The sequence below is a fragment of the Molothrus ater genome, chromosome 3 (genome assembly GCF_012460135.2).
Source record: "Molothrus ater isolate BHLD 08-10-18 breed brown headed cowbird chromosome 3, BPBGC_Mater_1.1, whole genome shotgun sequence".
NCBI lineage: Eukaryota > Metazoa > Chordata > Aves > Passeriformes > Icteridae > Molothrus > Molothrus ater.
In genome coordinates this window covers 78,221,735-78,236,934 of record NC_050480.2, presented here as the reverse complement: position 1 = coordinate 78,236,934, position 15,200 = coordinate 78,221,735, and the positions used below count along the sequence as shown (strand labels likewise).

General features: G+C 36.8%; 1 protein-coding gene across 1 annotated transcript in view; it reads right to left on the bottom strand.

Moving 5' to 3' along the window:
- Positions 1–15,200, bottom strand: part of NOL10 (nucleolar protein 10) — a 52,997-nt gene that overhangs the window by 29,193 nt on the left and 8,604 nt on the right. Inside the window, exons 8-13 of the mRNA XM_036380798.2 lie at positions 14,257–14,317; positions 13,659–13,744; positions 13,241–13,319; positions 11,890–12,039; positions 9,451–9,517; positions 4,053–4,105 (exon numbers count right to left, since the gene is read on the bottom strand). Of these exons, the coding sequence (XP_036236691.1) occupies positions 4,053–4,105; positions 9,451–9,517; positions 11,890–12,039; positions 13,241–13,319; positions 13,659–13,744; positions 14,257–14,317 (496 nt within the window). The remainder of the gene's footprint in view (positions 1–4,052; positions 4,106–9,450; positions 9,518–11,889; positions 12,040–13,240; positions 13,320–13,658; positions 13,745–14,256; positions 14,318–15,200) is intronic.

Below are 15,200 nucleotides of genomic sequence, written 5' to 3'. Positions count from 1 at the left end.
TCAAAGTGATGAACCAGGAAGCCAGCTGGCAAGAAGCGGGTTCCAAATGTTTGCATAAACTGCAAGTTAGCTATTAAACTAATGGCAAACAGCCCAATTCCAGTCAGGAATTCAGAGGCACTTGCCCTCATTAAATCCAGCAAAATAAAACAAAAACAAAGTCTCTAAGCTAAGCCACTAATGTTACCTGTGTAACACAAACATTTCATTTCAAGGGTCAGATTCAATTTGCTTTTTGGTCACTCTGTACTGTGTACCTATATGAGGTATCTTGCCATTGAAAATCAAACCTGCCTGTCTTTTCTAGAAAACAAAAAAATCACCTTGTACTTCCTCTACTTACAGCTTTGCACACAAAAGAAAAAACTGCACTGATTTTTTACTTCTTTATAAGAAACGCGATGTTCTCAGACATTCCTAGTCTCAACTGTCATACCCACCCTGATGAAACTTCTGCAGGAAAAGCTGATGCATGCCATTTCTTTTACAAGTAATATTATGATACTGACTGTCAAAACTCTTATAATCCTGAAGTTCAAGAGTAATTTTTTGGGTTTGAAATGGAAATTTAGCTTTGGCGTTAACAGTGGAGAGAACGGGCACACGTACACAGATAATTCAGTCAGACATGAGCTCAGCCAGAGCACATTCCAAGCTGGCCGGACATGAGCCAGCTCCAGTTCACCAGTCATGAGCTGTGTTAGCACAGCACTGTGCCCACACCAATAAAACCTGCTGAGAGGCTGGGCATGCTGGGCTGGGCACAGTCCTGCACTGTCTGGCCAACTCCAATCATGGACAGTGGATGCTGGGTCTGTCGGCACCCATCTATGCACACACTGCAAGACTCCTACTGCTGTGAATTCTTTTCTCCTTACATAGAGCACAGGACCATACATTTGGGATTTGAAGTATCCTCCTTGATCATAGCCATGGCAATTCCTTATAGCTGTTCCAAGGAGCATTTAAAACAAGAGAATAATTATTAGCACTACAGGCCAATGACGGGCACAGGCAATTGAATGGATTTTATTTACATAACTGTCCTTTGCACTTAGTAGCATTTCTCCCAGGCATCTATTCTGTTGCAGAAATCAACAAGACTTGTAACTCAGTTCCTGTCAACATCTCAAAGACAAAAGACACATTTTTAGTACTATTCAAGTCTATCTTAAAGAAACAAAGAGAAAATTAAGTTACTCATTAAAAAAATTGTGAATCCTAGTTCTTAGGAAAAGATAGAAAATGACACCATAAAAATAGATCAAGAAATACAGTTCTTCAAAGTTTTGCTCCAAAGATCCACGTAACTAAACTTAACTTTGCCTGTGCAAAGAAATTAATAAGTCTTCCAAGGATGGAAAAAACACGTGTATTAATCATCTACTGACAGAGAAACCAAAGGACAGGTGTGCTACTCTGAGCTCAAATAACTAGTCTGGAAGATCAAGGAATAAAACTGTAACATGAACATATTAATAACATTAAGTTTTCCTTAATAAAAAAAGCCCTGGAGCAGTTGAAGGCTGACACAAGTCGTCCATTTCATATTTTCGTCATTTAAAAGGTAGATTAAAAAGTAAACAAAACAACCAACAAACACAGATTTAGTGAGGGATTTTTAGGAAATGTAGTAAAACACCCTTCAATTATGCAACACTGGCTGTGCCAGCCCCTTCTGTCTTGCTTGTAAAAAGGCACAGGGTAAAAAAATCAGACCAGAGTGTGAGATTTCTGTCTCTATTTCAAAGTAACTTCTTCTCACTGCTATTTAACTTTTCTATTGTTTAAAGTAAGTATTACATGTTTTGAAATGAACTACAGATTGTCAACTAAAAAAGTAACAACAGTATTTCAGGTATTTTCAACAGCCTTCAAACTCAAAGCCATTGACACAAACTGGAGAAGTTTAGCTTATTTGAAAAGCCAATTTAAGCTGGGCAGTAGCCTTTAAAATAAATTTTAAATTTTCTTGTATACAACAATATTTCAAATATAGAACTCATATTTGGATTTATGCTTTTTATTCATCATTTGGGTCCATCTGTATACTCATGTCACTGTGAGTGTAAAACCCATAAAAAGGGACCATCCAAACAAGTTTAGGCAGACTCAGGTAACAAAAATCAGGGGATGGTCACACAGGAAGATGGTTTAGGGCAAGGCTTATGTTAATTTTCACTGGAATAACCTACATGCTGCAAAAATACTAGATAGTATTAGTCAGTATTTAAGTTGGCAATATTGTCTCTAGGTATGATCTAAGATCTAATACAGAGTGCTTATAATTCTTAACTAAAAATTACTTGTCTGACTTCAGAAACACAAATTCAGTACTCACAGAAGATTCTATGAGAGATTTTTGAGAGAGCAAAAAGTAAGTATTTTTTCATTTTGATTTACAATTTGTGCAAGAATACTCAAAATAATGCTAGCTTGAACAAGTTCTAACAAACATTCATCACTGGTGACAATCAAGACAATGAAATAAATTTTTGGCTAAGTTGGATGTGAACTGCTCATGTGCTATAGCTGTCAGGTTCATCTATCACGCACACCTGCATAAAACATAATCTCAATGCACAATTTTCAGAGAGAAGCTGAACCTTACCTTTGGTGACAGAAGGAATGCTTTTTGCATCTGGATTATTTAAATTGACTAACTAGTCCATTCCAGTTTTAAAAACTCTCATCAGATTTCAGAAATACGTGAGTTTGTGTTCCCTAATCCATTAATTAAAAGAGACGATAGAGGAAAAAAAATGCTTGGAGAGCTACTCTCTCAACCTTACAAAGGACAAGGTAAATGGAAAGAAAGTGTTCATCTTCTAAATACAGCTAATATTTTGTCATAGATAAAAAAATATTTGTTGTCTCCCTTTCTCACTCAAAGCATGGAACACTGCAGTTAACAAAAGGTGAGCTGGGTAGAGCTGAATTACAGAAACAGGCATTTCACAACCAAAGAACAACCTGACATAACTCATGTATAAAATGCCACATCTCTTTAAATGCAAAAACCTAATAATGTAAGTAAATATACCAGACTACAGAATTGTTTAGAGGGGTATACTATTGTGTTAAGACACACAAATACAACATGTATATATATTCTATTTCACTAAGAGAAATGTAAACTCATAAATATCTATCCTGAAAATAATCAAGATCATATACAGTGGATATGGGAGTGGGGGATGACCAGAAATGAACTGAAAAAGATTAAATTTAAATTAATTTAAAATTGATTAGCTAAATGAAGACTTTTTGGCTCACTTAAAAATAGTAAAATATATATTTCAATATTAATAAACTTTATAGCTTGTCCAAAACGTGAATAAAATTAAGAAGTTATGTATTTTTAGAATCTGGTCAGCCATTCTGCATGTAAAATTTACATAGGTATCCTACTATTTATCTTCTATCAGAACAAGAAAACCTCTAGAGAACACACTGTAGAAACTAAACCAAGAGAGAAATTCAGGTGTAATTTTCTGTACAATTCCCTGACACCAGAAGGCTTGCTGCTAAGTCTCCCTAAAACCAATCTGCAGAGATAAAACATGTAGTTAAACCTACAGTTAAGCCTTTCAAGTGGAAAGCTTATACTGTGAAAAACTGCATTTGAAGGGCATTGAGCAGAAGCTACAGTCAAGAGTTGTACCTGAAGTCACACAGCATCACTTTGTCAGAACAAAGAATATTTACTGCTATGACTATGTCACTGTACACCACATATTAAAGACACTAATAAAATATTTCACAACAAAGAAAAAAAAAGAAAAACATAGATCCTATTTTTCATCAGCTATCAAAAAAAGCTCTACCTGAATTTTCTGCAGCCACTAACCAGTTTTGAAACTGGTAGCAAAAAGCAAATTACAGGTTTTTTAAGTAATTCAACGTGTTAAATTAATAAATTATGGTTACCCTAAATGTACTTTATTGTGACAACTCAGACAATGTAGATATGAATTTCAACTGAAATACCTGAATGGCACCAAACAATTGTGTCTTTAGGAGCAATATCAGTAACAACTTGTATTACTTACTGGTATATAATAGATATTCATTTTAGGGGCTTCATTGGCAGTCATTAGCATTCCTAAAAAGAGATTTCCACATTTAAAAATATTGATCAGAAGAGGATAATACTATTTTTTAAAAAAGCTCATAAAGTACATATTCTTGGCTTGCAATGCACATTAATCAAGATCTGTAATAAATTGTTGCATCAAATACCACAGAAAGACAGTTGTAGTATCAGCCTAATTAACAAAGCTTAATTTTCTATATATTCATTCCCTTTTGTCATCTATCTTAATTGTTCAGCACCACTTTGTACACCACTAAGCTCTGACAAGTGCAGGCTGCCAACTTTCATAACAAATATGAACAGTTCATCCCTTAATACTGTTTAGAACAAGTCCACTTAGTATTGCAGTTAAAAACTACATTGGACATAAAATTGCATTATTAACACATTGGTATTGCAGTTCAAAACCACATTGGACATAAAACTGCATTATTAATACATTGGTATTAGAACATGTGGTTATTTGGTTTTTTTTTAACACACCTCAACAGAGCTATAAATTGTAACATGGTTTACACCTTCGTTCATATTTCATCTGGGGAAATAAATACAACAGCAGCTTCTCAACCCAAAATGAGATATAGGATACTGTGGCTTCAAAAGGAGTAATACTAGTCCTATAACCAAGCAGGGCAAATGTAGAACTTGAAGTATCTATGAATATACCCAAGAAACACCACGAATAAGGGGTTTACATACTCTGAATATAAAAAAAAATACTGTGGGAATACTAAAATCTGTGGAAAATCTCCTACTGCCACAAGACTTCTTGTAAGTTCAAAATGAAGAACACTCAATTTCCTTCTACATAAAAGAGTAATAAGAACATTTGCCATATACTTTTGTTCATCTCAATTCAGTCGTTCCAAAGTAGCCGATCAACAGGGAATACAAAAGATTGATTATGAAGAAGAAAAGTGCCGTCAAATTAGATAACATTCTGATCTGAAAGAATTGTAACATATGCCACTGAGACTATGAATAATTGGGTCAATTACTACACACCCAGAGGGCAGAAATTTAATTTACACCCAAGTAGAGGAATGCAATTACCATGGGTGGAGTAATCCTTCCTACCTAATCCTTTTATTATAAATACACAATGCAGCTGGACTTATAATGTCAGAAAAAAGGGGGCTTGCTTTCCCAGCAAAGCAAAATATTTGTGAAAGCTTAGTCAGCAAACAGACTAAAAAACTGTGCCTGGAAAGGTTTGCAGACAATTTAAGGAAAAAGCAAGAATTTACAGCATATGCTTGAATACACACATAGAGTACTCCAGTATAGTGTACAAGATACATGCTCCCCTAACAGCACACTCACTACTATTTTATAAGACAAAGCATCTTTCCATTGACTGAATAGGAATCATTAGGAATAAAGACAGAAATTAATTCTGCAGATGCTTCAAAGATGACAGTGAAGTAAAACCTCCTCTTTGAGAGTCTTCCACCAATAATCAAAGGAGGACAAAAACAGACTTCTGAACAGTATTTGAGTGTATACTACAAGGGAAATAAAAGAATGAAAGTTAATGACTCTTAAAGGAGAAGTCTATTCCATGCATTTTTATTGCTTTAGCTTGTTACTTTTAATCAATTTTTATGGGAAGAGAAACCACACCCTAACAAACTACATAACAGCCTAGTTTGATTACTGTAGAAGAGAAATAAAGGAGAGGCTGTTTTCAGAAGTTTTACTAAGACCGTCTCTGGAAAATGGTCTGCAATAAAGTATCATGAATGTAAAAGAATAAAAATGGGAGTTTGAAGTGAGAATATGTAGGAGCAGCAGTTTTAGAAAATGCAGATTTTTACCTTTTAATTTTTCTTACAGTAACTGGACACAGATTTCTATCACTGGAGATACTGTCAAGTTTCATTTATATTCTACAACTTAAATTGACTACAGGCTAAATGGACTCAGTAAGTAAATCTTTTTCCCCTACCCCCATTTTGCTCATTTGTGATCAGAGGAAGATATTCAACTATTAAGAGATCCACTGAAATTTGTCATCATGTAGTTTGGTCAAAGATATACAAGGATTTGCTTCCCAGGAAAGGTACTAATACTGAAGCTGGTTGGTAAAATAATTTAATTAAAAATGCCTAGCTATGGCAAAATACCACCAAAAAACCCAGTTCACAGTATACTGATCTTGAGTTTACAGTAACTGATAGAATTATAGAACCATAGAACAGTTTGGTTTGGATGAGATTCCCATGGGCTCAATTCTCAAGCTTGTCCAAGTATGCCTGGATGGCATCACATCCTTCAGCTTGGTGTCATCTGCCATTTGCTGAGACAGCTCAATCCCACTGTCTGTGTCATTGATGAAGATACTAAATAAAGCTTGTCCCAATACAGAACCCCAAGGGACACCACTTGTCACTGATTTCCACTTGGACATGGAACTGTTAACCACTACACCTTCTGGATGAGACTATCCAACCAATTCCTCATCCCCTGAATAGTCCATCCATCAAATCCTTATCTCTCCAATAGTAGTGAAAATGGGGTATTTTGCCTTTCTGAGCAGCAGTGACACATGAAGTGTTAAAACACAAGCTAGGCAAAGATCTCCTGGCTTTCCTGTGCCATGCATCTAGAGAGGCTCTGAGAATGCTGGGGCACCAGTAAGGGCACTGAGCCAAACCATACTGATACTGAAATCATGTTATATTTCCACCTTTCCACAACTGCAAGCCCATTTTACTGAAAGCATTTCCTTATTTTCAGATCTTCAGTCATGATTATTTCTTAAACTCTGAATAAGCATGAGGTGGTTCTAAGGCATCTTAAGTGCTGGTCCAACAGTATTTATGATGAGCATGTAATGCACCACCTCTTACCCTTGATCTCTCCATTGCAACATGCTCTTGTTTTTACCCCACTGTCTCCATGTGACTATAAAGTACAACCCAGTTTTCTTCCTAAAACAGTTCTTACCAAAACCATCAACCTGTCCCCCTACAGGCAATAGGAAAAGCAGCACTAAAATAAGCCGATGTAGGACACAGAACTGAACTGCACAATCTAGATCGCAGTCACAGACTCGTGAAAAGCCATGTCCAATAGCAACATCAGGGACATGTGTGCATTCAATTCTTTGTGCTACAAGATTTGTTGTGCAAAGTCTCATGAAAATCATTTCTGCAAAAGCACACGAGTCATGCCCACATACCACAAAGGCTACAGATTATCCACAGCTGAGTAATGCCCATCCTTGACATATTCAAACTTGGCTTGACCTGAGCAATCTGATCAGACTTCAAAGCTGGTTTTAACTTCAAGTTGGTACTGCTTTGAGTAGGAAATATACAACTCCCAGGGGTACCTACCAACCTAAATTACACTATGATTCTACATTGACAAATAAATTTTTTCTGTTCCATTCCCTGTAGTGAGCTCTTCATTGATGCTGTGTGGATGTTAACTTGCTGCTGGGCTCTCTTTTAGATGCAACCAATAAGCTCACAGGTAAAACCTCGGTGAAAGGCTGAAAATCAGTCACTCCAACAATCTCTCCCTGCAGCCACTATGGATGAGGGTTTATCTATCTCCAGGGTGCACAGTCCACCCTGTCACCATGCAATAATTCTCAATATACTCACATGAACTCCTATATTCAACCAGTGCACATGGCATGTATTCTGCTCATAAGGTCGAAAATGCCCACCATCTTATCAGGGAAGTGTATTTAATTGCTCATCTTACCCCAAAAAGAAAAAAAAAAAGGAAAAAAAAAAGAAAAACCTCCAACCCATTCTTAACTGAAGTTGGCAGAAAAGACAGAAAAGTTTTAACTTGCCAGAAATCTCACACTCACTTATCTACAATCTTAAATTTGAGCTGCTAGTATGAATCAAAGTCCAAGTTGCTCTGTCTTTACTGCTACCTCTCTCTAAAATTAAGATAATAGCAGTTTATAGCAGTTTGCAACTCAGGCATTGTCTGTTTCCAGACTTTTGCTCTGTGCCATCCTAGCGGCCCTCACTTATTTCATCCTTTTCAGTACTGCTTTCTAAAAAGGAAGTAGGCATCACACCATACTTAAGAACTAAAGCAACTCATATTAAGCAAGAAAATTAAGTCCAGTTGCAATCTGAAGTACAACCAAAGCATATATGCACATACAACCATCACTCTGTGTTGCAGTGTGATGCAATATCTTGTTTTAGCTATACCAGTTCCTCCCTCAGGTGTGCCAGTACCTTCTCCCTTCCCCTCCCCTTGTCTCCTGCTGAGAGCTGTCCATCAATCTCAGTAGGCCAGCAAGGACATTGTATTGGTGAAGCTCAAAAGATGCCTCTCAGCCCTGGGGACAATTGGGCCATCCAAGTGTCATTTGTCGCCTGAGACTTCCCCCCTCCTACCTGGTTGGTGGCACACCTAGCCCTTCCCTCCCCCTCTCCCCGGGCTTAAAAGACACGGGGACCATGCAGTTTGCATTCTGTTGGAGCTGTTACCAAGATTCAGATGTCTGTGATCCTGGAATAAAACTCTGGATTAAACCCTCTGGCAGAATCCGTCTCCTTTTTCCCTTCACCATCGCCTAAGGCCTTTCCACCAGAGATAAAACTGAGTTCCTGCATGCCTGGGCCTGTTCCAAGTGCCAGCTGTAACATCCAGCCAGCCAAAGGTGTCTCTGAGGTGAAAACTATCTCAGTTGCCGCCTCTGGTCAAGCAGCAAGTGCCAGACGAGCCCAGGCACGTTCCACCCGGTAATATTGGGATCTTATCTCAATAACTCTGTAAAATATTTTTACTCATAAATTAAAGTCCCAGAAACCTTGGTTAAAAGTGATCCTTAGTTTTGATCTCTGAACATTATGAGATGCAACAAATCTGAAAAAAAATCACAAAAACCATGCAAATTTGTGCACTTAGGAATCTACACTTAAACCAAAGTAATAAACCTAAGGGATGGCACAATTTAAGTGCTGTATTTAAATCAAGGAAAGATCAAATTCTTGAAACACTTGAAAAAAAAGTGTAAATCTGCTGTAAAGAGGTTTTTCCTACCTCTAGGAAGCAAGCTCTAACTCATCTGGGACTTAGTCAAGACAATAGGCCAAAACTTCTTATTATAAAATGAGTCACTTCAGATATTTGAAGGAGTAAAAGAGGCCAATCACTCAATTAACAGCACAGCAGCTTCTAACTGCAAAGAGGCTCCTATATAATACAGATGCAAAGGAAACAAGGACACTAACTGACAAATAACCCTTTATTCTAAGTTCTCCCATAAGGAGGAAAGTAGACCTAAATTGTATCACCTAAACAAAGACCACACCTTGGGTTAACAAGCTTTTCCTTTTGAATTTACCAAGACATTAATATACTTAACATACCTGAATTTGGATAAAGGCAGACATCATTTATATCATGTTCTGGCTCCATTGAAGTAAATATCTTTCCCTGAAATTGTAGGAAGAAAATAAATCATAAAAAACTCCAAACAATATAATTAAATTCAGTAAATCTAAACATTAATAATAGCTACTATAGAAGCTAAGAAACATGATGGAATAAAGATGGAACAATAAAATGTTATTAATAAATCTGAACATAACACAAGGAAGACAGTATTATCTTTTATCTCTGATTCATTCTCTTACAAGGAAGTGCAGCCTACTGGTAATTGAAGACACAGCAATGTACAGTGGCACCTCTAATTTCTCAGCTTACACTTCTGCATTGAAAATATATGTCAGATTTACTTTATTTTATGCAAAAGTGAGGCTGAGGTCCACAAATTCTGGGCACACTGTCAGTGTAACCCTCACTTTATTCAACTATGAATGTGGAAGTTTTAAATAATTTTACTTTGCTAAGTATGATTAGCTGAGAAAATGGATTAGGAGTAGAATTTGAATCTGGAGCTTGATTCTTCCACTTGTACTAATGTCTACATGAAATGAAATATAGCTCAGCACTTTATTTATGATTTATAAACTCATTATTAAAGAGGTCTTGATATAAAATAAAAGCACTAAGAGCATACAGTGGTATCTAGCTTAGATCAGAATTGAAGTTATAAAGGTTACTTAAGAAAGAGGTAAAAGCAGGAAACAATGTTCTCAAAATAATAATTGGAACACAGTCTGAAAAACCCAGACAAAATACAGGTGCTCTTATAAGCCAACACACAAAACAGCCAGTAAAGGAACAGTCTCTAACAACTGGACCACATAATCTGAAGCATGAGACTACATGCCTACACAATTCTAAATGAGGGACAGGAACAAGGTAAATTTTGATCCTGTTCCTCTTTTTTTTTTTTTTCTTTCCCTGCAGCAATCCCACCTACCTTTCTGGGCCCTTCCTTTCCCTCCCAGTTACATGCTGTTACCCCACCCACCTCTGGTCTCTCCCTGATGATTAAGAGGAGTCCTCCTCCACCCTGGCCTCAGCAGACAAAAGCCTGGTGCTCCCCACCCCAAGGCACGTCTCAGCATGGGGCTATTCTGGTATCAAAGCCATATGCTCTCCACCCGCAGTCTGCCTCTGCACTTGGTTCCTGGCCAGAGGTAGTCAGGAACCAGCATCTGGGACAGATGGAGCCAGCTGGAACATACTCTAGGAAAGAGTCCAAAGCTATCTTTGCTTTCCAGCGGTGAGAAGCCCTCCCTTTTCCCACCAGAGGCCACCTGACAAACCTTACAGAGCTTCATTCTCAAGGAGGGAAATATACATACCTAGGAAAAATGGAGAGAGGCCACAGCAGATGTTTTAAATAATAACCAATAATTTATTTGCTCTTTCAAACAGTAACAATTAACTGCAGAGGAGCTTACAAAAAACTACTTGCGATCACAGAAAAAATAAATGAGGCTGTTGAAAGTTCATGAGGCAGCACAACAATACTGAAGTGACTGCCTGAAATAATTAGGAAAAAAAGCCTCTACTACAACTCTCCTTATGTTTCACTATAAAGTTAGAAAAGCATAAATGGAGCATGTTTTTTAGAAGGAACACAATGACTACAGACATCCCCTCAAAGCAAAACAAGTTACAATAGTGTTACTATGAATCTCTGGGGTAATAAAATATGCTGCCCCACAGAGTCATAGTAAGGTTCATTGACAGAAAGATAAGAAAGAGGACAGCATGATATAATGAAAAGAGTGAAAGAGTGAAAATTAGAGCTTACAATTTCACTTAGAGGTGCAAAGGGCAAGGATAAAGACATTGCCCATTGCAATATAATCCCCTAATACAGTGTTATTAAGACACACTGTTATTTGGCTCCCTGCATAGTATCTGCTTCAGTAGCCAAATAGGATCCTGTGAAAATAAGCAGTACCTGATTTTAGTAGGTCTTTAACTAACTGATTTACCATTGAAATAAACCCTACTTTGAGCAGGGAATTGGAATGAACATGTTTTCTCTGGTGGAAAAACCTAACTGGATGTATTCAAGAAAATAGTGAGAAATATACAAACCAAGGCAATGGCTAAGATACTACATTTTATGTTTAAATCCTTCTCTTGAAAGAAGCCTCTTGGCCAGACATGTACAAACAGCTAAAAACCCCCTGAGACTACATCTTTATACCTGACAGGCTATTGAATAACTTCCCAGATGCTGATTTACTCAGACAGGACAAAACGCTATGTAAATTAAGAGACATTAAAACCTCAACTTCTTACACTGAATTTCAGCTTAATTAATTAAGCTGCACAAAAACCACTCAAAAACAACAAGCCAAAATAAAATCCCCCAAAACTCCCAACCCAAATAAAGTAAAAATTTAAAAATCTGAATGCAGTAACATAAAACTACTTACTGTATCTTTGTTCCACATTTTTATGATTCGAGAATCCGCAGAGATAATTAAATCCAACTGATGCTGAAACTGAATGGATTTAATAGGCAGGCCATAGTGGTGATCTTTGACTATTAATGGATTACTAGACCGAAGATCATATAATAGGACCTTGAAGAATAAGAGACAAATTAAATTTATAACATTGTAAGACCATGAGGAAGTCATGCCCATCAGATCTTCATTAAACATTTAGCTAAACTTGAAATTTTACTTACATAGGCAGGATTTACATAAAATAACTAATTTTGAATTCTGAAAATAACTTATTAAGTGAGCCCAGTTTATTCTAACCTGGTATTTTAACATCAGCATGCTTTTATCAAGAAAAATTAATGAATTTAAGACCTAATAATCTTTCTAAAGACTTTTTAATTTCTATTGAAAAAAATAAACCTTTTTTTTTGTTTTCAATACTCTTAGTGTTTCATAATTAGTAATATTTCACTTTCAGATTCTTGTGTTGTTGTTACATGATTTAAATTTTCAGACTCCCTTCCAGATTCAGTGAATATAACTTTCCCTCAGTGGAACACCACAGAATGTAATTTTTTTATGTCAAGGAAAGTAGAGAGTACAGACCCTGTCTTCCAGAAACTTGTATTTTATCTCCAAAATTTCCTATGGAACTTGAGAAAATGAAATATTTCATATGTAAAGTGTGAATAACAATAATCTTTGGGAAAAATAATATTATCAGTTTATTTAATCAGAAACACCATCTGCAATAAAATTTGTCTGACTTGTACACTAACATAGCAAATACAATTCTCACACACATATCTGTTCTTGAAGAAGCTACAGTTTTCTAAACCCATGAAAATACTGATGATGGCAGGAAACAATCCCCACACTTCTCTTTACAAATATGATGGCAACAACAAATGAATTTAAATTAGTCTTCATGTCAAGATAAGACACTAAAAATAAAAGTTGAAAGACAATAATTTCTGGTTTTCTAGACTTTAAGACGAAGGAGATCACATATGTTGCATTGAGATGGTACTCATAGCCCCAAAAAGCAGCAACTTCCCCACACACTTGATTTAAGTCATAAGTCAACTGCAAATTTGCAGTTGTAGAGTATGTAGGTTACGATGATTTAAAGTGGTACCTACAAAATTCTGAAGAGTACAAGCATTTGATAAAATTACATGGCAGTTTGACTATTACTACTCTATACCTGTAACTTGTGGACTAATAAATACTTGCAGTAATAGATATATACTGCACTCAATGTATTGATAGACATGGATTGGGAATTTCAAGAGCAGGATCTCCTAAGAACTGTGGTACATGAAGTCAAATCTACCTGCCCAGTAGATGTTCCAACAGCCATATTCAAAGCCCCATCAAATTTCAGTGCTGAAATGGATGGCAAACCTTCTATCCTGCAAAGCACAATGCTTACAGTTAGGCATACTTTCAATAAAGCCTGTAAATAATTTTTGAATGTTAAAAAATAGCTAAGTAAAATAATTCACAGGTCTCACTCAGAAATAGTACTTCAAAAAGCTGCACTGTTTACATTCACAACGTGTATTTGTATACAAAAATAGCCACTACTACTTAGATCAGTGCCTAAGAGAACTCCTTTGTGACTAAGAAAATCCTTTATTCACACTAGCAATGACAAGAGAACAGGCAGGTCATTTTAAAGCAAAGTGGGATTTATTTCTAAAACAACAAAAACTTCAGAAAAATCCAGTGAAAAGGAAGCCTTTACTTACTCTGTGTCTGCTGTCACACTGCTTAATGCACAGTCCAACAGCCCAACTCGATTTCTAGTTCTAGGATCCCAGCATTCCACTTTTCCCTAAACAGTTTAGAAAATATGGTTCAAGCTTATGCAGCACATACCTGGTAGTCTGAAAACATTTAAATAAAATTATGAATTATCTAATCTAAGGAATAATTAACAAAATTTCTTAGGTTGACATGAGTTGTTCTAATAATGACATACAGGGTGCACACATTTCGTTTGTAGTTTTTTCAATGTAATCTAAATGAAAATCACTAACACTAATTTTCTCAAGATTAATAGGGTACACATGCCAGCTAGCTTCTACAGATGGCTACACTGCAAAATGAGAGAACATTATTTTTGTTCCTGTCTGCAAAATCTCAAGTGCTCAGCAACCAAGTAACTCCAATATTTTATCTGCACTATGCTCTGAAAAGAGATCTTTAACATTATCTATATCTACCATAGCAAATGAGACCAATTAAATTAATTAGGTTCATGATTTCTTCTTTACCTCCTGCAAATTAATTACAAAATGCAACAAACACTACTGCCCTTTTCATAAAAGGAATGCAAACATTTACCTCAGCCGTCCCCATAGCAAACAAGAAGTGGACAGGATTTATGTCACAGACGTTACTCTCTCTACAACAGAAAAAGGAGCAAGTTTAATGACCTCAGAACAATTTAACACATTAACAACTAATAAGATTTCTGCAATCATGTACACTATTGTTCAGCCTGGATAAGCAAAAATTGGAGGGAGGGAGGGAGGGACAAATGGCAACAGCTTCCCATACTTAAGGGGAGCTTACTAAAAATCTGGAGGCAGAGACAGTGCTGATGACTTCAAACAGGTAAAGTTCCAACTGGATGGAACTACGGATAATATTTTTATGCTGTAAGGATAATTAAGCACTGGAATGTGTTAATCATAGAGACTGAGAAATTTCCATCTTTGGAATTTCCAAGACCCCCCTGAGAAAATTCACCTGAATTCATGAGACTGTGCCCTGAACAGCAGCCTGGGCTCTGAGTCTCTCTGCACCTCTCTGCCCATATCCAACACCTACCACCAAGCCCTGCCACATCACTCTGCTCCACTGTATTCTTAAACAACTCAACAGGACTTGGAAGAAATCGCCTCAAGGTGTGCCAGGCTCAGATTGGATACCAGGAAAAATTTCTTCCCTGAAAGGGGCTGCCAAGCACTGGAACAGGCTGCCCAGGGTAAGTGGTTCAATCACCATCCCTGAGGATAATTAAAAGACATGTAGATGAGGCATTTGGGGACATGGTCTAGTGGTGGACTTGGCGGTGTTGGGTTAATGGTTGGGCTTGATGATCTTAGATGTCTTTTCCAACCTAAATGAATCTCTGATTCTAATTATGTCAAAAGATCCTTATGATTACTTATGTTCTAAAGCTTACATCTCCAACATGTTCTGTCTGACCAATGGTCTCCTTTCTCTCACCCAAGTATTCTGTTTCTCAGCAGGGCACTCAAGAGCCCTGTATTGCCACAACA